The sequence below is a fragment of the Fopius arisanus genome, unplaced genomic scaffold (genome assembly GCF_000806365.1).
Source record: "Fopius arisanus strain USDA-PBARC FA_bdor unplaced genomic scaffold, ASM80636v1 scaffold00076, whole genome shotgun sequence".
NCBI classification, from domain to species: Eukaryota; Metazoa; Arthropoda; class Insecta; order Hymenoptera; family Braconidae; genus Fopius; species Fopius arisanus.
Window position 1 is genome coordinate 214,677 of NW_011887815.1, and position 26,882 is coordinate 241,558.

A 26,882-nucleotide genomic window follows, 5' to 3' on the forward strand; every position below is an offset into this window, starting at 1 on the left:
GTTAACAAAGGGGAATTAAAATCATAAATTTTACAAATATTCCGGTTTTCCAGAGCAGATACTGGGAAATCTATTACTCCATAATCCGACAAAAAATGGCATGACCCGGTTCTGATACCAGTACTTGTGGAAACAACGGAGACTGTTTGCTAACTGAACAGCTAAACTCAGGGAACAACGCGATAACTGTTGTCCAAGTACTAGAACCAAATTGAACAGAATAAACCCTCGAATATTAGTGTCAATCGTGGGAAAAAGGAAAACCGATCCAGTCCGTAATGTATCCGCAAGAAAAATAGACCGGTATATCACGAAAAGAGTGTCGCGTTTCATTTAAAAGCTCCAATATCAAAGCTCCAGTGAAATTCGTTTGAAACCACCTCGATATTTGCGCAAGTCATCAAAATGTCAAGCAACTTCTGTAAATCTTGTAAATTCAATTTTTCCCGTACAAGAGTGACAGAATATTGAAGTGGGGTCACTTCCTTTTGAGTAACTTTACTGCTCACATCAGAGTATTGCAAAGTACGAGAGCACAAAAATTATATGAAATAACGGAAACAGCTGATTTCGCTCTGCTGGAGGTTAAGTGAAAGGGAGAAAATTCAGTAATTTCCTCGAGCTGAGTAAACGATGCCAAGAGAGTCAACTCTCTACATCTAATCGTTCCAGAAACTTCAAATACAGAGAGCGAAGAGGTGGAGCCCGAACTAAACTGTGAAAATGACTAAAGTGCGAGCGTCAAATGAATGCCCTGCAACTGCAACTGTCTGAAGTAAACGATAAATTTCTGTTCGAAAGAAAATATAAAAATAATTGAATATTTCACACGGCACGTACTTAACGTAGAAATCTAATTTCCTTGCTTCAATAAAAAAATAAAATACAACGCGGATGAATACTGTATATTCGTTACGAAGTTTCGCTGGTACTTTGGACCTCTAATTAAACGAATGAAATGCGAATGTCGGGGGTAATCTCTCTATACGCTCATCTATTGTGTTTTTACCCAAGCCGCGGATTACTGTGACATTCCGTAAAAAGATACAAAACCTACGGTTCAGAGGGGAAAAAAACTTTATACGGGTAATTGGTGTCTCCTCGCTGTTTTATTTCACTCATTCGTGATAATTCAAACGTAGTCCAGGGCGAAACGATTTTCTTTTAAAAAAGGCATATAGTAGAAATTCATAGTATGTGAGCGTAATATAGTCTAGTGATTAACCAATTGCTCTAGCTACGCCCTCGGGACACACCACGAAAATCCAACCATCCATCCTTATTTCTTTGTATTTTTATTTTGACAGAATATATTCAGGACAATGCCAATACAATCTCAATATGAAGTTCCACCGAAAGGCGATAGTACAGGAATACCAAACAAACAATACGAAATTTCAATAATTTGAAAAAAAAAAGAACTTTGATCAAATTAAAACTTCATTAGGAACATGGCGCCATAAAATTTAGTAATACGGATCATTTTCATCAATGAGTACTCAACGGAGAGAACAGAAAACGTGTCATGAGTTTTAAAGTGAAAGTTCTTATTTTAGAGAGGTACTTTGTTGCGTTATGAACTAATTATTATTCCTTTCCTTCTTGAGGGCGCCAAGTTCTTCGAGCATTGTTTGGAGCCCCTCGGGAACACGTCCAGCGTCGAGTTCTTGTCCCCACGATCGATACTGGAAAATTAATATTTCACAAATTTACATAATTGATTGGATTCATAGCATGAGAGGAGAATAACCAATGTAATTAACATGAGAAAATTTTGCTCAACTATTGATTCAGGCTTATTTGATCCTGACAGTAATGGCAACAGAGGTTTATTTTCCATGGAACCTTCACGAGAAATAAAAAGAACACCCTATGAACAAATACCAATAAAGAAGGGACAAAAAAACTATTGGTGTTGGGATTCGTTTGTGGCGTGGGTTCACAAGACATACGTAACAAAAAAACAAAGAAATTGTCCATTGCCACTGCCAATACACAATGTGTGCGGACCAAAGTACATCTCTATCAACAGGATTTTCGTTTGCACTGTACAGTAACCGAATTCATCAAGAGTCAGGAGGTGGAAAGCGAAGTGCAAATATGAATCTGTTTGACGAGGAATGAAACGTAACGAGAGAGTTTATGGGAAAATCCATAACTCGAAGGACAATCCTTCGCTGATGAATTACCGAGTTTGCCGTGCTTTTACTCCACCGGGTTTGTATATTCGTGACAGACGAAAAAAAAATGTGTAAACAGGGAGTAGCTGGGGAATACTTAAAAAAAAATTCTATTACCATATCGAGCTCTTTACGCAGCGCAAGAACAGCTTTTTCTCTGTCGGCCACCAACTCCTCCAAGTACTGGTACCTGAGTTTCTTACGAGCCCGACACTCCCTCGCACTCTGCCGACTGCGTTCTGTTGAAAAATTTTCATGAAATATATGCTAAACTATTGATTGAAAAGATTAGACCTCAATACATTTTTTGCCAATCAGTCTGTGAGGGAATGCTTCACCCTGTCTACAGATTGAATAGCAAAAAATATTGTTCATCACTCGATCAAAAAGAACTTCTCTAACGATTGTGTCCGCATGCCCACAATCGCCAGAAAAGTTTCTAACGACCTAGCACATACTATTGACCTGGCTATTGCATCACATTTTCATACAATACATTTCCAATTTCTTCTATTCTGCCCTTGTATTGCACTTCCGCGTAATTTATCTGGATATCATCATAATCAATCAACTATACAAAATTGATTGCAGTATTGGTCACGATGATTATTTGTACAACAATGCTACAGTTATCGTAAAATATTATTATGAATTTCAAACTTACGCCTTTCCACTGTATCAACCCGCATTCATTCATTTCATCATTCTCTCTTTATCTTCACAGTCAGACTCTTTCATTCTTCTTTCTCATTGTTACTTTCTTCCATTTCTTTCACTCACACGAATTTAATCATTTTTTTCATTTAATAAAACTTCATTTTCATACCCCGGTGGGTTTGAATATACGAACTGTCGGTATTTTATTACAGTTCTTACTATATATCCGAAGTATTCAACGGTAAAAGATAGTGACAGTCGTTTTTCGATATAAAAAATTCTGTAAAGTCTGTCATTTGCTAAATGTAAATCGTCATGAATTGTAAAAAGCCAGTGTACAATTCCACTAGTTCATTACAGACTCGCAAAAGTTTCGACGGATATTAATTTTTTACAATCGCTCTCTGACTCTGAAAGGCCATGAATGTAAAAACTATATCAGGAACAAAAGGTTTCAGTCCGAATTTATCTCATAACTATTCATTATCCCAATGATGTACCGAGGAAGGATAATTAATTCGGGGGCTTTGGGGATTTCTTTCATCAACGAATCTAAACGTACAACTTTATCGCTGTGACCTGTACCAGTAGCCGCCCAATCACCGTACTTCACTGGAATTACTCGAGAGTAAGCTGCGTTAAGCACCATAGGTACTTTGATTGGCGAGAACGCTTGATGCCCGATAGCTTTGTATATATACCTCGATAGATGGGATCGACGCTTAAGCCACCAATAACATCCGAATAGTTCGGGAGGTTAAAAGTGAAACGACCGACTGATTTCACCCCTTGGATTCCAAGTGGTAATACTCGTAACCTTATTCGACTAGCCAAATCTGTACTAAAGTTTTTACATTTTTACGGATACCAATAACCAGAAGAGATTTTTTTCGCAGCAAAGAGAGCATTTGTTGTAAATCATCAGAACAATTCTCTTCCAAGTGCTTTACTTTGGATGAGTTAGAATAAATTTGGAAATTTGAAGGAAAGTACTTTGCGCAATTTCCTACGATAAGAACAAATCAGTTCAGCAGAATATTTTCTACTTGATCCATTCCGCTCTCCACCAATCACAGGTCGTTTGTATTATCCCGGAAATTGCGACCTAGTCCGGATAATTCATAATCGCTCGGTATTTGTTAGTGTATATTTCACAGTCGTGGTTTTTTTTCGTATTTCTCGAATAATGAAAAATTTGAGTGGAAAAATAATCCGACAAATATCGGTCATGTCCCGAAATTAATCGCGCATTTATCTGAAAGCTTATCTCCGTAGAAAATATATTAAAAATTTTATACACAAATTAGTGCGTGATTTTTTATTTATCGAGTGAAAAATCGATATTTTAAATAACCCGAAAGCAACAAATTCCGACGGCATTTCAAGAAATAATTCCTAATCTCAAGAGAAGTCATTTCCGAGTATTAAGATTTTTTTCCTCGCTGCGGTAAAGACGCGAACCGTGATAAAATAATAAAAACTATTTAGAGAGAAGAATCTCTGGAAGATTCGAATGCCCGATGATAAGTTACTAGAAAATTCGATGATATAATCAATATAAAATATAATCGCGATGTTTGAGACTTAACTATGAGAGCGATTGAGATAAACAGTACGACCTCTCAACGGAATAGTTATTACGGATATTCTGGTGGTGTCATTTCCACCAAAGTGCTCCCTCCCAAATAGATGTCGCTGAATTTTTAACCATTCGCAAAGGAATATCTCGTTGTAAATAATTCATTGTAGCCAACGGTCGTATTTGGGTAATATCCACTTTACTGCGTAGTGCACTTACCAAGCTTGGCTCTCATGTCCGCCTTGTCGGCCGCTTTCCTTCCGGGCTTGCGTCCTCGCTTGCCCCCCTCTTTCCGATCACCACGAGAACCCTCCTGAAACATCCCAATCATTAATATCACACAAAGATTTAACAATGACATTGGCTGAAAAAAAGGGCCCAAACGAATGATAAACTTTGACTTTACATTGAATAGATTTTTTACAATCCGAAAGTTTTCACAGGACATCAATCCTTGGCAGGAGAAACCGACTGGCAGAGATAAAATGATCCCTTTATGTTTGATATATTGATCTTCACATTTTCTTTTTTTTCATGGAAATTAAATCTAGCGGACCGCTGAATGCACGGGGAGAAATTTATAATAAAATTTAATCGTCCGGCGGGAATTCGTCGGGAATTCTTCGCGATATGAATGCTCATATGATAATTGATGGCACCAAGGAAACTAAATAAATTGGTTTAGATAAAACGCAGAAATAATTGTTTGAATCACTCTTTTCCGTTGACAACTCGTTTTGCTACAAGTCGTATATCTTCGATCAACGCTGCAATTCCCGTCTATCTGTAAAGCTTTAGTTGTTGGGGCGGATTAAACTGTAATTATGAATTCCCTCTAGGATTTTTTTTCCATCGGCCTGGTACATTCCACTCATTTTATCTCTTCATTCGCCTCTTTTAATCCCATTCTCCCATTCCCCAATTTAACATCTTTCCCAATGATTCTCCTTCCCTCCCGTAATTTCTTCGCCTCCCACGGTTTACCGATTTCCTTCTTGTCGAGCTTCCCTTTTTCCTCCTCGTTATTTTTTATTTCCCCTTGTTACAACCGAGTTCCACCTTGCTTGTCTCGGGTTGTTATCGTGAAAAGCAGCTTTTCACTCTGCATGTCTTTTTTTCCCCACCCCAACTCGACTGGGTTTTCCCTTACTATCTTTCCCTCGTAAATATGCTTATAGAATGTTTGTTATTGTTAGTCAACATGACAGTACACTCTCCGTAAAGGATGCTGGAGACTCGCCCAGACAGTTCGAGTGGATTTTTCCACTGTACAACTTCGTCTTGACCATCAAATAGTCCAGCATTTTGGATAAAAACCTTATCGACTGGGAGAGTTTGCAGACTAGCGCTCGAAACTTTCCATTCAATTCCCGTAGAAGGTTTAATCTCACCAATTAAGTTTGCAAAAGTACTATCGATAAAAGAGGGAAACACTTAAAGCTTTATGCCAACTCTTAATAACGAAATATAGAGGCAATTAAGAATTGAATTAAATTCAAAATGTTTCTCCGCTTCATGACGGCACCATGAATTTAACGCGTTATCTTACCTCGCAGTTATAACTGCGATAAGTTTACTGAACAATTAGCAAGTGGAGGTATTAAAGTACGTAACGAATTAAAAGGTCAAATTAAAAGGATGCAAAGCCCGTGGATTTGAAATGAATTACCTAAAAAAAAATTACAGTGCTTTCGTGATAATTGTGAGACCTCTGTGATCTAACACCTTTGATAAAGAACAGGGATTCTTCATGCAAATCAAGAAGACGTTCCAGGCATTGGAATGAACATTTCGAGATTCTCATTCTATAGTGCCACCATCAGAAACTCCCCAGTTTACAACAGAGCCTTGATATTAAATTCATGAAATTTTCTCGTTCCCCGAATATTTTAACTGTTGGACGGCCAACGACGATTAATTGCTCGGTTGGGTGAAGCTTCCCCGTCGGGTTGAGCTCGGAATTGTTCCTTTCACGTTTTTCAGTAAATTCGTTGCACTTCGTCGAGAATCATTTCATTTAGAACTTCGTAGGCACTCCCGTTATCGATAATTTGGTTTCACGTAGTAGAGGAGATTCGGAATTTCTCAAGTTTATACTGACGGCTGACGCTTGCAGTGATTTTCCAGAAACCGTCAGAATTCGTGGACTGATGTCATTCTCTGTGTTCGCTGGGCAGAGTAGGATAATACAAAATTATTCCATCTGCAGAACGAAATTCAATCAAGATTCCGTCGAAATCGACGCTAGTTTCCCCACTGTACAGGAAGTAACAAGGGAATGTGCCAGTTAATATACGTTCCTTCCTGCAATAAACCCATCTGTCACCCGTTTCCCAATGTTCGACGGAAGTCGTTTGCCTGAATGCATAATCGAACGGATATTTGAGGTGTGAAATACCTTGTTACATTCAATGCCTGGAAAAATTATTGTTTCTAGTGAAAAACTGAACGGCCATTTCCCATTGTGTAAGCTATACACTTTCGAGAATTTTTAATAGAAAATGTGGAGAATTTCCAAGAGAGATTCGTGTACCTTTGGCAATCAAAAATTCAAGTTGTGAATGGAAAGACGGAAGTCGTGAAAAATTACAGGAGCGAAGAAAATCTCTAGAGTTTTATAAAATTCACCCTCGCTGAGAGAAAAATTTAAGTCTGTCCAAAGATATTTCACGTAAGAGACCCGCGTATTGGAGCAATCTAGCTATTGTACATGAAAGAAATTGTAAATTGAAACAAGTTAAGAAATAATTTTTTATGAGTTTTACTTGCAGCAAAAAAATAAAAATCATCTACTTTAGTAAATAAACTTAATAAACTTAATTAATATTCAATTAATCAAATGGACTATATTAACCTGAATCTAATTTCCATTCTATTAATTTCAGAGGAATTATATTGAATTATCAATTAGTTTCCATTCATTTTTTTTTTGGAATTGTGTTTTTTTATCGCCGAACTTCAAATTCATCAGATGCAGGATTAATTATCGACATTACCCTCTCGGTATCGATAACATGTACTTCAGAGGTAGCATCATTCATTGCACAGGTATTTTCTCCGCTCAATATCGCGATCTTTGGTTTTTCATCTTGAGAGTGTCGAATGTCTCGCAATTACGATGAAAATTCAAGCCATCTTAATTAGAAAACTATCTCATGTATAATTACTCCCCTAATTCCCTGTGCCTCAGTAAAACAACCTCAAAGCTTCTCCCAAACCGTCAACAAATTAATTACTCCAAGATATTCCTCAGTTCCTTGGGAAACCAATCGCTCAATTCCCTCTTCTTCAACTAACTCATCGAGATGAAATTTTCTTCGGGCCAAGTAAATGCCATTTTCAGAGTACATCCACTTATCGATCGACCGATTATCTCTGATGGGATTCCCAGTAAGACGCGCAGCATTTACTTTTCTCAGGATAAAGTTCCTAAACTGCTTTCTCCACCGGCCAACCAAAAGTGCAACAAAGAGTTTAGAGACTAGCCTCTCAAAAGGGGATAATTATCGTGCAAATGCTCCCCACGTTGGCTTGGGGTGTCCTAAACTTCAAAGGAGCCGGGGTCCTTAAAAAATTGGACAAAATCTAGTTCACACCCGACGACCAAGTTCCAGGGCCATCCATATTCATAAAATTATAATAAAATTCAGACAAGAAATGCAAAGTTTATGATCAAGCCGAAAAACTCGTCAGAATTTCCACTCAAAAAGAAATCAGTAGCAAAGAGGTAAAGGGTAACACAAGTCGAGTTCTTCTTTCAAGTTTTTGAGGAATACCGTTCAATTGTTATTAAAATATCCGAAACTGTTGACAAATATAAACTTTTTTTAACAGATTAAAATCGCCAGTTTGAAATGAGAAAAAGTTGAGAGACTTCCAAAGGTTTTTTCAAAATTCAAATAAAGTTCCGGGCTGTAATGAAATTACATGAATTTTCAAGTGAAAATAAATAATTCAATTACGGATTCGATGAAAATTGAATTTTCGTAATTGCTCATTGATTTTTGGAACTAATAATATAATCCAACCGAAATTCGCAATTCCCACGGACTTTTGCACATCATATACATCCGCCAAAAAGACTATAACAAATTCGTTGAAAGCGTCATTTAAATTTTATTTTATACATCAAAAATTTCCCCAACTCTCACCAGAAGTATCAGTGAAAATTTTCAACAATCGATACTCCAGATTAAAACCCATTCGATTCCGAAAGATAACGGACTTTATAGTGGAATCAACATTACATGTCAAGGTCATAATTGCGCAGTACCCTCGACTGCACCTATGTACCGCTGATGAAACACGATCTATAATCGACCCGGCATAGCCCCACATCTCTCCGCAATTACGATTACCTCCCCAAACAATGCCAAAAATCTCCCCAAAAATCGCCACTAAAACCTGCAAGACCCCACCACAAAACAACCCACCCCCCGACAAATTCAAAATCGAAGAAGTCAAAGTTAAACCCTAGAGTCACGTACAAGGGTTAGAGCGCAAAAATATAAAACGCAACAAAATCTCACCGATAACTAACAGAAAATGCCATAAAATAGTTGAATATGTGATACCCAAAATCCCCAGATGCACGTAACAAATAGTTTTTACGTGGCCCCAGAGGATCAAAAATAAAATACCATCAATTGAAAAAGACTCACCGGTGCAACGCGTCGTACCAACGGCTTCAACTGCGCAGTTCACGAGCTAAAGGCCTGGTCCAGGGACCGCTTCTTGCCACTAGGTGCCCCCCCTTTCCACCCCGATATTCACCATTTTTTTGCGGTATTTTCCCGTCATACGCCTAGCGCCTCATTGCGGTGAGACAATGATATGCCTCACCTTAATCACCACCCCGACGAATTAGAGCCACAACAACCCCCGGAAATGTGCCTCCATCCACGAAAATCCACCTTCAACTGCTAATTCTCCGAGACAACCGCAAATTTAATTTTTCACGCTGGCTAGTGCATAACCTAGACCCGAGACAACCTCACATTTCGCTGAATGAATAATTCTACCGCAGGAAAATAAATTAGACTCAATTCCCTAGAGCCTAGTGATTGTCGCTTGATCAGCAACTGGTGATCATGCACATCTACTGATTGTGCTTTAGCTGTTATTGCTGACAGCACCACTGACTGCCCTGACAGCTGATCGCCACCGAGCGAAAAATCGAGGGGCTGTCGCCACCGAGCGAAAAACATCTGAAGCTCTCGACAGTGGCGACATTAGGCGCCATCCTGACGGATGAGTACTTCATGTAGGAATTCCCTCTCCCCCCCCATTCGCACATTCCTCTCTCTTTCTCTACCCCCTCCAGGAATGGTTTATCGTATTTATGACCCATGAACCCGAGTTTCGACAAAGAAATCAACGCCCTTATCACAAGACTCCAAATTCCCGAGGATTCTGAGTCGCAGGACATGACATTTGACAACAAAAGACACTCCAAAACCGATTGACACTGATCTATTCATAATGTTACGTGTTTTCCTATCCGTTTGCATCACGCTATGTAACTCTGGAGTATTAATCGTTATTTTTTTTATAAGCTCACCATTTCGTTGTCGACGATACACGATCGCTCCGTTTCCATCGGCTTTGACACCCCAATGTTCTGAGAACTGTGGAAATCACTGGGGAAACACTAATCACTTTGACAGGCACAGTGCAAACACTTGGTACAATTAACTTGGCAATTCGTACGACAACGTGTGTCTGTTTACAAACACTGCAAGGTCACTCAGCTGGCGGAGAACTTCAGCCACTGACGAGCGCATGTGCATTACGTCATGGGAGGGGATGCGCTGGCGCTAGTGAGGGGGGCGTGGCCCGCCAAAAATTCAACATTTCTATGGACTTTTTGTTCCCTTGTCGAATATCGATTTACCAGCAACGCATCATAATATCATAATATCACAATATAAGCTAGTCAGTTCAATTCGTACTACAATTCTGAATGAACAATGAATTTGAATGTAACAACACATTCGATTTTATCAAATGGAGTGGATGAAGTATAGGCCGGTTGGTACAAAATTTATAATTCTTCGTTGGCAGTTTAACCAATGATTATTTCGGCAGTAATAGTTTCTCTTTAGGCGGAAAATTTGGAAGTATGGAGACCACCCAAGTCCATGGGTTTTTGAAGGATTCCGAGCACAATTGGCTCGTACGAACGTGCATGAATGCTTTCAATGTTTATTTGACGATGATTCATCTGGTCATTCATGACAGCATCTTGCAGTTGCATGTAGAAGATGATCCCCGTGAGTTTTACTTGTATTAGGAAGTGATTTTTAGTATACATCTGGAATTTTGTGGTTTTAGAAATGATTGATAGCATGTGCTATCCAATATTCTTAGCTGGGATGGATGTCATCGTGTACTTAATCTGTGGTTATGATGGACAAGGATAAGCCTTGAAAGATCTTCAAAAAAAATTTTACGTTCTTTGATAAATTATCGTGGAGGGAAAATTGAATTTACGAGTGAGTCTTTTTTGGATGGAATAAAAGGTGCATTGAAAAAAATTGTGCTTTTTCTGTTTAATATTTACTGATTGATCAAATGTAATTAGAAATTGCTTGAATGAATTTCCTTCTTATGAGGAACTTGAATAATCGAAAGAAAATTTCAAGGAACCGATGAATATCTTCAACTCTCAATCTCAATCTCATTCAATTGGAAATATATGATAATCTTGATAAGGTTCCACAACTGATCGGTGTCCTTTTTATTTATTGAACTGGAATCGACATCTGGATGTACCTGGGCTGTGATGATAACAGGCAGGGATAGAAAACACATAAGAAAGTGATAAAAATTGTAAAAAATATTCCATACTTATATTTTAAATTCTCAATGAATCATCATTGACGCGGGAAATTTACAGTAAGTTTATCCTCAAATTCAGTAATTACAATTTTTTAGTTCTCTATTATCAAACGAAACATGAAAAAAGGGCTCGGGTAGATTGTTATTTATATAATTGTACAATTACTGGTTTTCAATTTCTAAAATTCATTCAGAAATATATTCTCGAGAGACTTATCACTTTACATACATGTAAAAATTAAAATACTCTTCATCAAATATCAATACGAAAATTAGGTCTATTCAGTAATAATTTATTCTAAAAACTCATTGTTTTACCTACTAAAACAAATAAACACACTGAACCTAGTAGAAAAAGGAGAAGTCCCTAGCACAGATAAAAATAATGAAAATTGAACATTCGTGGTATGGATGATAAAAAAAATCATAGTTTCGTTCACATGACTAAAAGAACCATGAGACTGAAATTTCAGCGAACACTCGTCGCTGCATTATACACAAATTATCATACAGAGATGTCAATTTCCACCTGTATAACATAGAAATTCGTTTATAAGTACTGTACATTAAATGGGATACACATTACACTTTCGTCAATGCGTGTATGTACACTCTTTTCGACCTGATTGAGAAAATACCAGAAAACTTCTCTATATAACTTAACTGGAATCTGACGCTATAAATTTCATATAATCAGTCACGATGACATAAAAAAATGAAACATCCTACTCTATCCTCCCTTGAATAACTCCTCCCTATTAAAATAAATGGAAGCATCTCTTGCACATTATTGTAACTACCATTGATCGTCCTTGGAAAGTCTCATTTTGTCATCCTTTTTCGGATAAAGTCGATGATAATCGTCAGGAAATGAAAACTCACCGCTGGATTTAGGCAGTTGAAGTTCCTGAAGCTCTTTCAGGGATCGCATCACCATCTGGACATCCTTATCCTGTTCATCGCTGGACTGAACAATGCCGACAATTCCATCGTCCCCCAGAGCCCCAGATTCCTTACGCTTATCGCTCATTGAACGTGGCAAATCATCGTTGATTATCCGACTCAGGTAATTGGTGGCTGCCATCGTCTCCTCAATCTGCCTTTGTTCTTGTTCCTCTTTAGAAAGCATCGGTGGCTGAATCACACTCGATACATCCACTTTAGAATGCATTAAACCTTGATTCTGCTCCAGGGGCTTGTGCTCTTTACGAGATTTCTTGGAATCGTGAGACTTGTGCTTCTCATCCAGCCATCTGTCTCTAATATCTTTGTGATTAATTTTGTAAGGATCACTTTCACGCTTACCCAACAGCTTCTCAATCTTAATGTCAGTACTGTCCTGCAATATTCTCTGTTTCAAGGATACCACTGGCTTGGAGCTTGAATTTTGGTTTAACATTGAGTAACAGATTGAGTCGGATTTTGCTGAGTGTGATGGGTCGGTGATTACACTCACTGCTCCTGGTGACTCTGAATAGGGGGTTATTGATACAACGTCTTTCTTTATTTCGCTGTGGGATTTCGCTAACTTTGGGTAATCATTCACAGGGGTTATTGACAGGGAGCTGCTTGTTAGGTCCAGGGGATTGAATTTGTCGGGATGATTCTTGGGCTTTTGCGCCAGTAGTTGAGAGGTCGGCACCACTGATATCTTGGCGATTGGCTGTGCTGCTGTTGAATTATTCAATTGACTAGATGTTGAAGAGGATTCTTTGTGCTTCTCCTTGTACTTTATCGTCTGTTTCTTCTCAATTATGAGATCTGATGGTTTTGATTGTTGCAGTGGCATTGTCAAGGCGAAACCGAAAGAAAAGTTATCGGTAAATGTTGGTGGAGACTTGGCACGCTCTTGGGTACTAGGTGCCACTGTGCTATTAGCGTTTGTATTTTCCGATGGTACATTGCAGTTTGACACTGCAGTGGAGGGTACATTATTCGGAACTGGTGTGTCCCGTTGTTTTTTCTGTTTTGTCTTGGCACTGTAACAAATTTAATCGGATTGTTTTTTTTTTCTTTCCGTGCGTGTGCTTGGAATTTTTACGACTGTAGGGAGTAACCAGCTAGCCACCAGTGAAGTGTGAGCTTGAAAAAAGTGTAGCGTTATGGTATCTGGAGTTGGATAGAATAAAGAAAATTTATTTACCAAAATAACGTAACAAATCAGTACAAAAAGAAGAATCTATCAGCCGTGATATGAAATAAGAAAAATTGTTGCTCTGAAATTTGTGCAACGAATCACAGTTCTTTGTTTTAGTTATCGCAATTGAGATGGTGGACTTGTGCATTCACATGGTAAAGGTACCAGCGCTTGATTTCTGATGAGCAGAAAATAGGACGATGCAACAGAATAAATAACGGACAGAAACATAAAATGGAATATTGGGTAAATGACTGATGATTTTCTTTCGCTTGTATTAGAAAATAATGAGAAATTAAATAAATTGAGCATTAGTGATCCGCAAATGAAATTAGCGAGCCGAGTGACCAGAGCATTATTATACACTTTCATCCGATTTTATCACCTCCCTAGAACATACAACCAGCAGAAAATAAAAAAAACGACATGCAAGAAAAGGTTTAGAGTGTTTTTCAACATCAGTGAGCTATTGAAAGCAGTGTAGATTATTTTTTTTTATTGAGGAAATCCGAGGGTAAGCGAGGTACTATTTTGTCATTCACGGATTGACTGACGAAAAGGAATAATCAATTATTTCATTAATTGAACCATCGCGTTTTTAAAATAATTTAAAGAAACTCATTTTCAATCAGATTTTTTTTTCTTTTCAATTGTAACGTGACATCGAAGTGAATGCTGAAAAAAAACAACAGATATAGTTTCAATTACCCGAAATTTATCATATCAGATTTAGAACTGAAAATCGCATTACGACAGCTGTTCCCCTTGCATATCCTCTGGCATGCATTAATAAGTGAAAAATAATAAAAATATTAATCGTGCTTTGAGTTGTTTTACTCACTATGGCTCAGGATTTGTATATTTGCATAAAATACTATATTTCATCCAACCCGCTGGCCAAAGGGACAAAATTTTAGTCTTCAAGAATGACGATAAAAATGATTCTACACTCTCCTTCCTCGGTTTTCGAATGGTGTAATACTCCCGCCAGAGAGTCGCGATTTCACAGACTAATTTTCTGCGAACATCAGAATTTCACGTGAGAAATGGAAATTATAGAATTTATGACTGCTAGAGATTTAATTTCAAATACTTACTTCGCTTCTGGAGACCAAGGGTAGCGCTTTGGTGGATACTTCAACTTCTCCAACGTCTTGTCATCAGTCTCGCTGCTGTCGGCATCGGATAACAAAGCAGGAATCCCTCTACATTGGGAGAAACAACTCAGTTATCATCCATGTGATAACAAAATATTTTTTAACAATGGTGAGTCGCGAAAATGAAGCATGATACTGATGACTAAATACCCGGGGCACCTGTTTCTCTATCTCCATGTAGAAATTTAATTTCATGTCATTGCACACAAGAAATAATCGATAAAAGATACAGAAAAAGAAATTTGTTTAATTGAGGAAATTAATTATAATTATTATTCCATGACGATGAGTGATGAGTGTATTGAGAAGACTGCCAGTATTTCAAACAAAGAAAAACATAAAATCGAGAAGACAAATAAACAAATCATCTTGTATGCCACACCTCTGACAGCTGAAAATAAAGTTATCAACAAAATCACTAGAAAGATAGGAAAATCCCTGACAATCCTCTCCCATGAATTGGAAAAGAAACATTAAGAACATCGATAGAGTAACTAATAAGATTTCTGGGAGATATAAAACGAATTTGAAAGATCTGCGTTGGGAGCAGTCTACCCACAGTACCGATAAGCTGTCCAGAGTATATGGTGGCTAGGAAAATATAAGATAACAATAAGTATCACAAAACCCACTTACTCCCAGAATTTTTTTCCCAAATCTACATAAAAACAAATTTTAAAATACGAGTCACTCACTTCTCTTCAACAATCCTCTTGCATTCAGCATTAAACTTTTCTTCAGCCATCGGCATAGTCTCCTTAATTATCCTCTTTAACCTGGAAATATTGGGGGCTACATTAGGGTGAGTATTTTTTATTTTATTCCTGAATAATACGTTATTAAAATAATTTCAACGATCGAGTTATTGGATGGAACATTTTTATCGGACCAAATGAATAAGAGAAAAATATTCGTTTTTCGTTAGCAATTAATTAATTTCGTAGAATTTGAGCTTCCTGATTGAAATTGATGAAATATTCCATGCAAAACCCCAATTGAATGTTTAAAAAAGTTTTTGATTTACCTGTGGATTGGTCCACTAACGCGATCATCAGCGTCCTGACTGCACAGTTTCTTGGCACGATTGATTATCGTCACTTTGCTGACCCCTACAAAATCTGAAATATGACTGTAAGTCTGAGAGCGGGCTGAGGACGAGTCCAATCTCCTCAATTTCTTTTCAAGTTGCAATAAGGTGGAGTTAACATTAGCATCGAAGAACTTGGTTTTTCCCTCCTTGCTGTTGGCCGCTTGTTTCTTCAATTTATTTATTATCTCCTTGATGTCATCTGGGAGTTGATCAAGAAGAGGTAAATCCGCTTTGTCGTTGTCCTCGCCATCTGAAGATGTTCCCACAACTCCACAACGTGACTTATTGGAGTCCACAGTATCACGGCTGGATTCGTCGTCGATTTTTCCATCATTGACAACACTCTCAATGGCATCATCGATGTTAGCTGTCTTTCCCCCCAGCTTCTTCAGGTCAAGAGCTTTTTTCTCATCAAGACCATTGCACATGGGTTTTTTGTCGAATCTTTTCATATCAAACTTCTTGTCTTTCTTGGACAGATCATTCTTCGATTTCTTTCTCTCCTCTTGATTATCGTTTGGCAGTCGATCGATTTCCATATTATCACGTTTGTCGTCAATGGAATTTTTCGATCTGTTGTAATCGATTTCTTGTTCTGAGATGAGCTTTTTCCGCTTCTTGGGGACACCCTCGTGGTTCGATTTTTTCTCGCCATTCTCGTCTATTTTAGATTTCTTGGATGGAGGTTCACTGACAATCTCCTCAGTGTCATCCTCATCGGAGGAACTGAGACTGCGAGTTCCCCTTCTTTTTGATACTGAACTATTACTGTTTTCAATCTCATCATCGCTACTCTCGCTGCTGTCATTCTCGTTGTTGTTGTTGTTGTTGTTGTTGCGATGCAACAACGAATCACGTTGGGCTGCTTTCACACTGAATTCGAGGGGTCCACTGTTGATGTAAAATCCTCCGTAGGCTGTCGTGATATCAGCTGGGACAATCTCATCGTAGGCATCGGTATTGTCGATGAATGAATCGTTCTCGTCGTATCCTGCACCCAGATCCACGTCGTCGTCATACTTCTTCCGGTTTTTACCCACGGTATTTCCTCCGTATTTAGTCTCGAATCGTCTGGCCATCTCCCGGAGCTTCTCATGATCATCATCATCGGCGAATGGGGCCAGCCCATTTGCAGAATTCTCCTCTGTACTCTTGGCCTCTTTATTTCTCTTTTTCTGCAAAGTAGAAGCAAGTGCTGTGAGTCAATAGTGGGAGTAAATGTGTGTATCTAATGGCACGAGCATTTCGTGTGGTACCGCGATATTTCACACTGTCATTTCTATTCTACAATGGAAGACTGACAGGGGGAAGTCGAGGTGGAAATGAGTGGGTGCTAATAAATCTTCTTGACTGTATTTCTGTAGAATCTCAAGTATTATTCAAAACTTGAATCGTGTGCATACATAGATAAATGAACAAGTTAAGAATTCTATGAAGTTTGATCAATTGAGTGATTTTTTCGAAGTAAACATTAAGGCCCGGGTGGACTACCTATAGAACGTCATCTTTTGTTTAAATTTTATCTTTCTAGCCTAAAATACATAAAAATTTGGGATAAGTTTTGAGGTCACGAAAATCACTGGATTTGGCATGAAAAAATAATGAAAAAAAAGAGGAAAAAATCTTGAAGGGCGCTAAAGAGCAATATTTATGAAAAGGGATTTTCCAGGTTTACAAAAAAATAATGAAAAATCTGCAGCATTTGATTGCCTGTAGCTGCATTCAATTCAGTGGAGGGTTTGGTTTGTGTGGTGAATACTTGACATACATGCTACATATTTTTCATTATTTTTTTGTAAACCTGGAAAATCCCTTTTCATAAATATCGCTCTTTAGCGCCCTTCAAAATTTTTTCCTCTTTTTTTTCATTATTTTTTTATGCCAACTCCAGTGATTTTCGTGACCTCAAAACTTATCCCAAATTTTTATGTATTTTAGGTTAAAAAGATAAAATTTAAATAAAAGATGACGCTCGATAGATAGTCCACCCGGCCCTTAAGGTATTATTTAAAAAATCAACGATATGGTATTAATGGCGGAGAACTTCCGTTTCAAGTTTTTAATACGAAATTATTATTTTGATGAATTGAATTAGGTGAAAGTAAATGGTATTAGAATAATTTATAGTTATCAAACGTCAGAAAATATATTTGAAATATTGAGCTAATATTGAATTCTATATCCTAATTTTAATTTGAAAAACGTTCAAATGAAAATTTTCGCCAACAATGAAAAAATTACAAAAATCGATTGCTATGGAATTTCGCAATATAAATAAAAGTTCGATTAATCTTCGGACACAAATGCGCGCCATAAACTCCAGAAGAATTTATCCTCTCACAACAAAATCCGCTATCCCCTTCTCTTCTTGTAATCCTAATGACTTTCTCCAGAGTATGACCAATTGCCAATCAAAGATTTGCCAATTCTCTAAATTACAAATTATTGTTTAGTTGAGTTGGTGGACCTGGCAGAGTACAGCACCACGTTTTCTCGGTTGAATTCACAGTCCAGGAGTTGGCAATAATCAACAGAGGGAAACACTAATTTTTTGTCCGGGAACCTTTACTTTATTGTGTCAACATTATAGGTGGCCTTGTAGATGCTCTCGTTTATATATCCCGATAGTATATTAATAAAATGACGTTATAGGTATCTTGGGTAAGATAAAAGGCAAGATTTCTGATCAGAGTTTATTACAGGTTTTTATCACTGGTATTTTCAAGAACTCTGGAGATCAAGTTATATTTATACAGAGACGTGGAAGATAATGCCCCGAGGGAAAGGAATAAAATTTCTTTTTTATTAGTCATTTGAATCATTGATTGATATCAGTTTTAGCAATCCGAAGCTCTCTCTTTTGCCCCACATATAGACATTCAACCGATATCTTGATTTTTCCGTGTATTTAAAACATGAGGAAATAATCCTTTTGATAGCTTTGCAATAAAAAAAAAGTTCCCGTCAAGGAAAAAATTGATAATTACCAAAACAGTTTATTCCGATTCTGAGAAGGTGATCATTATTGCAAAAATATCATAGAAATATATTTTTAAAACGTACATACGATTTCTTATAATTAATTTTAATAAAAAATGGAAATTAAAAAAATTATGAGATACAATCTATCTACGCGAGGTCTGCTTAAATGACAAAGACAGTATTTTTGAAAGTTACTTCCAGATGATTGAGGAGCGAAAAAATAAACATAACATTCGGAATAAATTCTCAATAAAAATATAGATCTTTTTTTTTCATATAACAGAGAAGATGAGTGGCTGTCCCTCGCTTGGCGTCACCCAACGAAATTCCTCCAACCCCTCCTGCCTAATCGTACACTATATCCTACTCCTTCTCCATTAAATTATCCCTCCAAAAGGCTCAACATCCTAGAGGGTTAATATCCTTCGGTGACTATTCCCTTCCAATGAAAAAAGCACGAGACAGAAAAGTTGGCAAAGAGCACCATTACAATTGGACAGTGCGCTCCACGTATGAAACACAAACAAGGTGTAGGATAAAAATTCCTAGGATAAAAATTCTTTTTATTGTCTCTCACTGATGAAACAGATGCTTGAATGCCTACGAATATCTACCACCGTAATAATTTCCCATCCACGCAGAACTCTTCATTATTATGCTAATGAATTATCCACAGCCAGTGTGAACTAACAATATAAACACTCGTGACAATTAACGAAAAACATCCACAGATCGATCACCTCCTTCTGATCTTCCCATTGCTTTCCACTTCGTGGTATCTCAAAGTAGCCAAAACACGGGGCCATAGGGAGAGAACGAAAAAAAAATTATCGCCGCACTACGATAATTATCACTGAAATCTCCTAACCATAAAAATATCAATTACCCAATAAAAAAAACAGGAGTTAATTGAGTAATTCGGTTCCATACGACTAAAAAAACCACTTCTTGATCTATTTTCATGGAAACGTCGGAATGGATGTGGATGTGTGGAATAACTTACAGGTTCGGTGAATAATATTAAATTTCATGAGTTGTGGTATGAAAATGATAAACTAGGTGTACATGATGGTGTAGTTATTGAGTACGACGCGAGGACGACGCGGGCAACCGGCTGTGGAGATTATAACCCAAATTAATATGAAAAAAAAAAATACAACCATTGTCATACTGACCTCAGCAGACTTAATTAAATCTGTATACGTGAATTCGGAGTATCCATCTTCATTTTTGTCATCGAGTGACAGATCAAAGCGAAACGAGGGCTCGAGACGTTTTCCCTTCTCACCCTTCTCCTTTTTAGTTGCATTAACCGAGGAACTAGAGAACTCGAGGGTCTGTGGTGCGACACGTTTTAATTCCGACATTCTACATAAGCACTATCACACTTATTCCCTTCACATTAAAATATTCATACAATTTGATCATCAAACTCCCCCGGGATCACGGACAAACACTACAATCACAATGGAACAACAACGTGGTCCTTTTTGAACAGCACACCGACATGGACACCATCGGATATTGATAACTTCTTACCCACGGTTTCCTCGCACTCGTTCCCTATCTTTTTCGTACCTTCTCAGCTTCACTGTTTTTAGAGTGCGCTACTGATGCCCCTCAGTTGTTCAGTACATTCTGTACCTCCCCAACGCATTGTCTGTACTTTTTACCCCTACTATTCACTATTCGTTGATTCTAATGGGAAAGTGGGGGAACATCTCCAACCCAACATTCAAGACCAATCTCGTACGCTAGACAGTTTAGCCACTGCAAACCGTCAATACTGTGAATTTGCAGCTACACGAGGAGCAATCGCTCAGATTCAGAAGGAACTAGTATTACTTTCAAAAATTCGAAATATTCTTAATTCCTTTCATCTTCTAATTATAATTTCATTAATCGAGTTATTTCTATTTTGCGATTATAAGCGAATGGTTAACTGGGGATGGGTAATGAATGAAAAATTTGTCACACATGTTTAACATATTTGTAGAAAATTTAATAGAGCTCCAATTATTTGAAGACCCAAATCACAGTAAAAATATTAACTATTAAATGTTTCCTGGATATTTAAATCAGTGATGTTCTCCAAGGTCTTCATATTTTCAACTGAACACACATTCTTTGCTTATATTTATTGCAGTAGATGTTTCCTTCTCGAGTTGGACTGGAAGAAATATATTAATTCTGTTCGTCTAGCGAATTCATCATTTCGAATTGAAAAACTCCAAGGCGCAATCGAGTCTCACAACTGTAATTAAGGATGAATAATAAATAAAATATGATCGATAAAATTTCACGAAATTTATAGGGAATTTGGCAGAGCTCTCAATTTCTTGACGTTCAAATCACTGTAAATAGTATTTCATCTGTTAAAATATCCTAAATAAGAATCTTCGTCGTCCCTCCAGGTTTTTATCGTTTACTATAATACAATTATAAATCTGCAATTTTCAGTCATTCAATTAAAATAAAAATTGCTTTAAAGAATGGAAAATGCATCGTCATGAATTCATACAGTTAGTCGATCAGCAGTTTCCATAAATTCACTTAAATTGAAATCTTTTAAGACATATTTTGTTTTAATTTAACGGCCGAAAATTGCTGAGCTAGTAACTGCATAATTTCGCTGTGCGAGCTACCTTGACGCTCTTTCTTCACCACTGAGAAATTCTCCTTCACAAACAAAGCAAACCCTGAGGGCTGCTTGTTGTGTGGGGTCTGCTGCATTGTTCCTGATCGTGTGACTCGATTCAACAACAGCTCAAAACGACCAAAACAGTGTCCACAGCGTTTCTTCTGCACGTCCAAAGATTTTGAATGTCGTCCAATACTGAGATAAAAGTAATAACCAATTAGATTCAATAAAGATTAAATTATCAATAATTATTTCTAATTTTACCTGTAGCCACATTGCGTGCACCGATAGGTGAACTTTGTTGTAATCGTGTAATCATGACAAACTTTGATCGGTGGCAATTCTGGAAAGACCTTCAGACACTTTCTAGTCCAGGCTTTCCAATGAGCACCATGCCCATCATCAAGCTCATCAATTATCCAGGTAGCAGCATGACACATCTCATGAATCAGGGTATCCCTCAGTCTGTCAGCAGTATCAATGACTTTCGTGGATAAAGCGATCCTCGATGATCTCTTGATCCCAATCACACTCTTTATCCTCTTGTTGTAGCAGAATCCGGCAGTTCCTCGCATACGGACATTCCACTCGATCAGCATATCAGGTGGTAATTTGTTATCAAAAATTTTCTCATTGAAAATTTTATAGAGTACCTTTACCAGTTCAGCTCTCGTCTTCTTGAAATTCGAACGATATTCCACGGCATCTTGATGGCACTCCTCCAGGGGAACTATTCCTGAAAGTGATGCCAGGAAAGATTTTTTTTCTCTACGACGAATAGCAGCACTGGAGGGTAAAAATGTTTTTGCCGGAATTCTCAATTTGTTAACGAGGGGTCGAGTATTCTTAGGCAACTCGAATTTGGGCGGTACCACTTCCTCAGGATCGTACTCACTGGTTCCCGAGCTGTTGTCATTGTCGTCATCACTGAAGACAAGTTTCCTCCTGTTATTTACGTTAATCACAGGAGTACCATCCTCGCTATCAGAGTCACAAATCTCAATGGCTTTTTTTGTATTCAGACTCATTGGAGTCTCTCTCCGAATATTCTTTGACTCTGAAATCCTTGGATTTGTCAGAGCAGTCATGTAAGTTGTGTCCCCGGTGCTCTCCTCAGACTCCGACGAGTAAATAATGAAGCTGTCTCTAGTCTTGTACTTGATGGGCTGTTTCCGTGTGGAATTCAGGCCTGGTTTAATATCCCTGATAAAATTCTGGTAGCCCTCCTCCTTGGAGCTGTGCTCCGACTGCAACAGTTTCTTCGGTTTTCTTATGCACTCCGTCTGCACTCCCCTGTCCTTGAGCACGACCTGCCTCCTGGGTTCTGTAATGGGGACGCCACCAGCGTGCTGCCTCCAAGTTTCTCCATACAATTTATCCAGGATATCTGCACAATCGTCAAAATTTGACTTGGGTGTATCCACAGCTGGAGACACTGCCACTGTTTTCGCCTTGATGGTTATTGGAGTGTACGTCTCAGATTTGCTGCTACTCTTCGGTTTCCTCAAGTAATCATCTATCAGGGTTTGCCGAGGTGTTTCTCGAGGAATATCCGCCAGGGGATTCAGGACTTTGGGTGTGTTGAATTTCTCCCTGAACTTCTGTCGATTATTCGGCGTCTCGTAATTCATCTCCAACCGTTCCAGACTTCTGTGCCCCGAGCTTGTGCTGCTCTGTCTATTACTGGCGGAGATATTACTCATGGAGTCGTCACTCCTGTCATTGGAGGAATTGTTCATCAGCCAACGTGATATGTCTTTTTTCTTCTCCTCTGAAAGTGCATCAGGATCACGGTAATTTGGATTAAGGAATCGTGTGACGTGAGTTTTCGAAGGTTTTGGATCGAGTGAAGCCTCTGAGTCAGTCTCATTGATGAACGCCGGATGAGTTACCTTGGAGTCTGGGTCTTCGTCTGTAACCACAGAGTCAGAATCTGTCTCGTCCACGATGTGATTTTGCTCAGAGACTGCTGGAGAATCGATCCTTTTAGATCTGATGACTTTGATTATATCTTTGACTGTCCTTTTTGATAATGGTGTTGTGCACTGGCTTAATTTGACCGATCCCGGGGTTTCCAATTTCTTGTTACTGTTTAATAATACCTCACTTGGCTTTGCACTCCTCTCTGAAATATTTGTGGCTGTCCTAGATTCTATTCTCGAGTTTACTTGTCCAGTCATCGAAATTAATTTTCTAGCTGGTGTCGTGTAGGAGGAATCAATGACACTCTCTACATCGTTCTCCTCAAATTTCAGTTCAAAATTTGTCTCGTCTGATGAGTAGCGAACACTTCTCTGGCTCCTTGATTTACCCTCTGATCCTGTTGATTGTCCACGAGTTAATGAACCTGTGAATATCTCCGCGTCCTCATCGGACACTTCAATACTATCCTTTAAGGAATTTTCTTTTATTTTTCTTCGTGGTGAAGACTGCCAGCTGAAGGTTTGAGTTTCTGGTATCTCCTCGCCATCACTCGAGTCACTGATTATTATAATTTCATTGTTCTTCGCACGCCCAACATTATTATTCATTTTCATCCTAGATGATTTTGCCTCTTCGTCAGAATTTTCCACACAAAAACTATCCGAGACTCTTAATTTAAAATTTTGGGAATCACTTGGATCAGACGTGTCACTTATGCGTTGGTTCTTTCTGGACTTCACTGGCTTCAGAGGATTGTTGTGAAGACGATTCTTCAGGGATAAGTTATATTCTGGAATGAAATGGGAAATTGAGTAGTTGCAACAATCGGTATGAATGGATGGCAACAAGAGTAACGAATGAGAGGTCACTTACTTCTCATTTCAGCATTTTGTTTGATTCTGAAGTTATCCATTTCTTATAATGTTAGTTTCTCTTTTCCTTCTGTCATTGATTCACACTCCACACGTCAGTGCTGAAAATACGATCGTCTTCTGGAAATAAATCCAACAATTTTTTTTGGTAATTTCAGTTATCAATCTCTTGACGTAAACACCACTCCCCAACGAGAATTACAGTGAAGGAACAATTTATTCTTGCCAAATATCCACGTGATTTCCAGGAAATCCGCATTAGCTGCTAATTATTTCGATTGCATCAAAATGTCTCAATAATCATGAACATTGAGGAATTAATCAAAATTAAATGTAAATAATTCGAATAGCCAAATACGTTTGACAAAAAATGCAGACTGTTCCCCATAACTGAACATTTAGTAAAAATAACTGTTTTTTGGTGTTCAAGGGAATCCCGAAGAGCTCTGATTAATTTACCTTTATAATAACTTGTTCGTTATTTCAGAGTTGCTGGAATATTTGAGAAGATACGGAAACTGTTCCAGCCGAACACGCCACATTTGAAACACAAAAACTGTGTTGACTGTTGAGTTTATTCGAATGGAGGGGAAATAATTGCGGAGAGGGGGTGATCACCCCTACAATTTCCCTAGGATTCTGCCTGAATGAACGGCGAAAAATAACTGAAAAGTAACTAGGAGTTCTTTCAAGTTTTGAGGCGGCATTCGATTGTTTTGTCAATACCTGAGCTGTTTCTTAACCACAGAGGAGTGAATTTCATTAAAAGATGAAAATCGAGGAGGTGAAGAGCTCTGCTAAAACGCAGAGAATATCAGCTCACACTCATATAAAAGGTCTAGGTCTTGATGAGAATGGAGAAGCGATACAATCAGCTGCCGGCCTCGTGGGTCAGGCTCAAGCACGAGAGGTTAGAAAAATTTTAATAATTTTTTAGAAACAATGTCTCTAAAAATCCCTTAATCCTGAAACGTAATTTCCCTTTTGAAAATCAGTTGAATGTATATTCAACTTTTTTGATTTGCTTTGATTTGAATAATGTCGGAAGTATTTTTTCAGGCCGCCGGCATCATCGTGGACCTCATCAGGTCGAAGAAAATGGCAGGTAGAGCAGTTCTTCTGGCAGGTCCACCAGGTACTGGTAAAACCGCTATTGCCCTAGCTATTGCCCAGGAACTAGGAAACAAAGTACCTTTTTGCCCGATGGTGGGATCAGAGGTCTACAGTTCGGAAATAAAAAAGACAGAAGTCCTCATGGAGAATTTCAGACGAGCCATTGGTCTCAGGATAAAGGAGACCAAAGAGGTTTATGAAGGGGAAGTGACGGAATTAACGCCCGTTGAAACTGAAAATCCCATGGGAGGGTACGGTAAAACTGTATCACACGTCATCATCGGGCTCAAGACGGCAAAGGGCACAAAGCAGTTGAAGTTGGATCCCTCGATTTATCAGTCACTTCAGAAGGAGAAGGTTGAGACAGGGGATGTGATTTACATCGAGGCCAACAGTGGAGCTGTCAAGAGGCAGGGAAGGAGTGATAATTATGCTACGGAGTTCGATCTCGAAGCTGAGGAGTATGTGCCACTTCCTAAGGGTGATGTTCATAAGAAAAAGGAGGTCATTCAGGACGTTACTCTTCATGATCTCGATGTGGCCAATGCCAAGCCACAAGGGGGACAGGATATCATGTCGATGATGGGGCAACTGATGAAACCGAAGAAAACTGAAATCACTGGTATATTCAAAACGTTTTTTTTTTAATACTAGAAAGAAAATAAATAACATCTCATTCAATAAAAAATATATATTATTCCAGATAAATTGCGAAAGGAGATTAACAAAGTGGTGAATCAATACATCGATCAGGGAATTGCGGAGTTGGTTCCAGGTGTTCTCTTCGTCGATGAAGTTCACATGTTGGATATCGAAACGTTCACCTACCTCCACCGCTCCCTAGAGAGTGCCATCGCTCCAATCGTTATATTCGCCACAAACAGAGGACATTGTGTCATCAGAGGAACAGAAGACATCGTGGCACCCCATGGCATTCCCCTCGATCTCCTCGATCGGCTACTCATCATCAAAACACTTCCGTACTCAAAATCGGAGATTGAACAGATTGTAAAACTCAGAGCTGTCACAGAAGGCCTTCAACTGGAGGACGAGGCGTATGTAGCCCTTGGGGACCTTGGTACCACCACTACCTTGCGTTATGTCGTTCAATTACTGACACCTGCAGCTCTCACTGCCAAAGTAAATGGCAGAACGACGATCAAGAAAGAGGACGTCGAGGAAGTCGGAGGGCTTTTCCTCGATGCCAAGTCCTCAGCTAAAATATTGACTCAACAGAAAGATAAGTTTATGATGTAAATTATGATATTTCGTTTTATCTCAGGAATAAATAAATTTTTACCATTAACTATTGACTAATCTTTATTTTTCAACTTTAATAATATTCTCAATAAGAATACAAATGCTACCAATAATTATCTTTTTAGTTCAACTTTCCAATTTCCAATCCGCAATTTCATGGATTTTTTTTTCATGTTGGGATTGAGTATTAATTCAAAACAACAAATAGAGATTTCGATGACAATGGAAAAATTATTGCTGATAGATAATTGCTGGCTGAAAAATTAATTTTTTTTTAGTCCAAATGGAAAATAATCAACATGAAAATAGCATTGTGCTCAACACCCTGGATCTCATATGTCAGGGTCAAGATAGTTCAGGCCGTAATCTTTAAAATGTTGTGACATCATGTTGAGATACTGCCGCACGTGAATATAAGTTTCTTGACGGGTTCCTCTCACTCAGTGTGAAA

The 26,882-nt window shown here is 38.3% G+C and overlaps 4 protein-coding genes across 7 annotated transcripts; 1 reads left to right on the forward strand and 3 right to left on the reverse strand.

The window, feature by feature from the left end:
- Positions 1–1,278: 1,278 nt before the first annotated feature.
- Positions 1,279–10,169, reverse strand: REPTOR-BP (REPTOR-binding partner). Its single transcript, XM_011310484.1, has 4 exons — positions 9,977–10,169; positions 4,636–4,729; positions 2,298–2,419; positions 1,279–1,685 (listed from the first exon to the last, which is right to left on the reverse strand). The coding sequence occupies exons 1-4, from the start codon at positions 10,013–10,015 to the stop codon at positions 1,581–1,583; spliced, it is 360 nt and encodes a 119-aa protein (XP_011308786.1). The 5' UTR covers positions 10,016–10,169; the 3' UTR covers positions 1,279–1,580.
- A 1,257-nt stretch (positions 10,170–11,426) lies between these two features.
- On the reverse strand, positions 11,427–20,285 carry yem (yemanuclein). 2 transcript variants are annotated; one of them, XM_011310482.1, is made up of 6 exons: positions 20,162–20,285; positions 15,575–16,815; positions 15,246–15,326; positions 14,491–14,598; positions 14,235–14,411; positions 11,427–13,235 (listed from the first exon to the last, which is right to left on the reverse strand). In XM_011310482.1, exons 2-6 carry the CDS (start codon positions 16,717–16,719, stop codon positions 12,053–12,055), a joined length of 2,694 nt encoding a protein of 897 aa, XP_011308784.1. In that variant the 5' UTR covers positions 16,720–16,815; positions 20,162–20,285; the 3' UTR covers positions 11,427–12,052. The 2 variants fall into 2 exon arrangements, with proteins under 2 accessions (XP_011308784.1, XP_011308783.1); XM_011310481.1 differs by having other exon boundaries at positions 11,431–13,235; positions 19,798–20,285.
- A 349-nt stretch (positions 20,286–20,634) lies between these two features.
- LOC105269893 (uncharacterized) lies at positions 20,635–24,622 on the reverse strand. 3 transcript variants are annotated; one of them, XM_011310487.1, is made up of 5 exons: positions 24,518–24,622; positions 24,060–24,178; positions 21,528–23,976; positions 21,268–21,458; positions 20,635–20,876 (listed from the first exon to the last, which is right to left on the reverse strand). In XM_011310487.1, the coding sequence occupies exons 2-5, from the start codon at positions 24,097–24,099 to the stop codon at positions 20,833–20,835; spliced, it is 2,724 nt and encodes a 907-aa protein (XP_011308789.1). In that variant the 5' UTR covers positions 24,100–24,178; positions 24,518–24,622; the 3' UTR covers positions 20,635–20,832. The 3 variants fall into 3 exon arrangements, with proteins under 3 accessions (XP_011308789.1, XP_011308787.1, XP_011308788.1); XM_011310485.1 differs by having other exon boundaries at positions 20,635–21,458; XM_011310486.1 differs by having other exon boundaries at positions 20,635–21,458; positions 24,060–24,159; positions 24,518–24,619.
- A 124-nt stretch (positions 24,623–24,746) lies between these two features.
- Positions 24,747–26,477, forward strand: pont (pontin). Its single transcript, XM_011310488.1, has 3 exons — positions 24,747–24,968; positions 25,118–25,793; positions 25,875–26,477. Exons 1-3 carry the CDS (start codon positions 24,828–24,830, stop codon positions 26,426–26,428), a joined length of 1,371 nt encoding a protein of 456 aa, XP_011308790.1. The 5' UTR covers positions 24,747–24,827; the 3' UTR covers positions 26,429–26,477.
- The last annotated feature ends 405 nt before the right edge of the window (positions 26,478–26,882 follow it).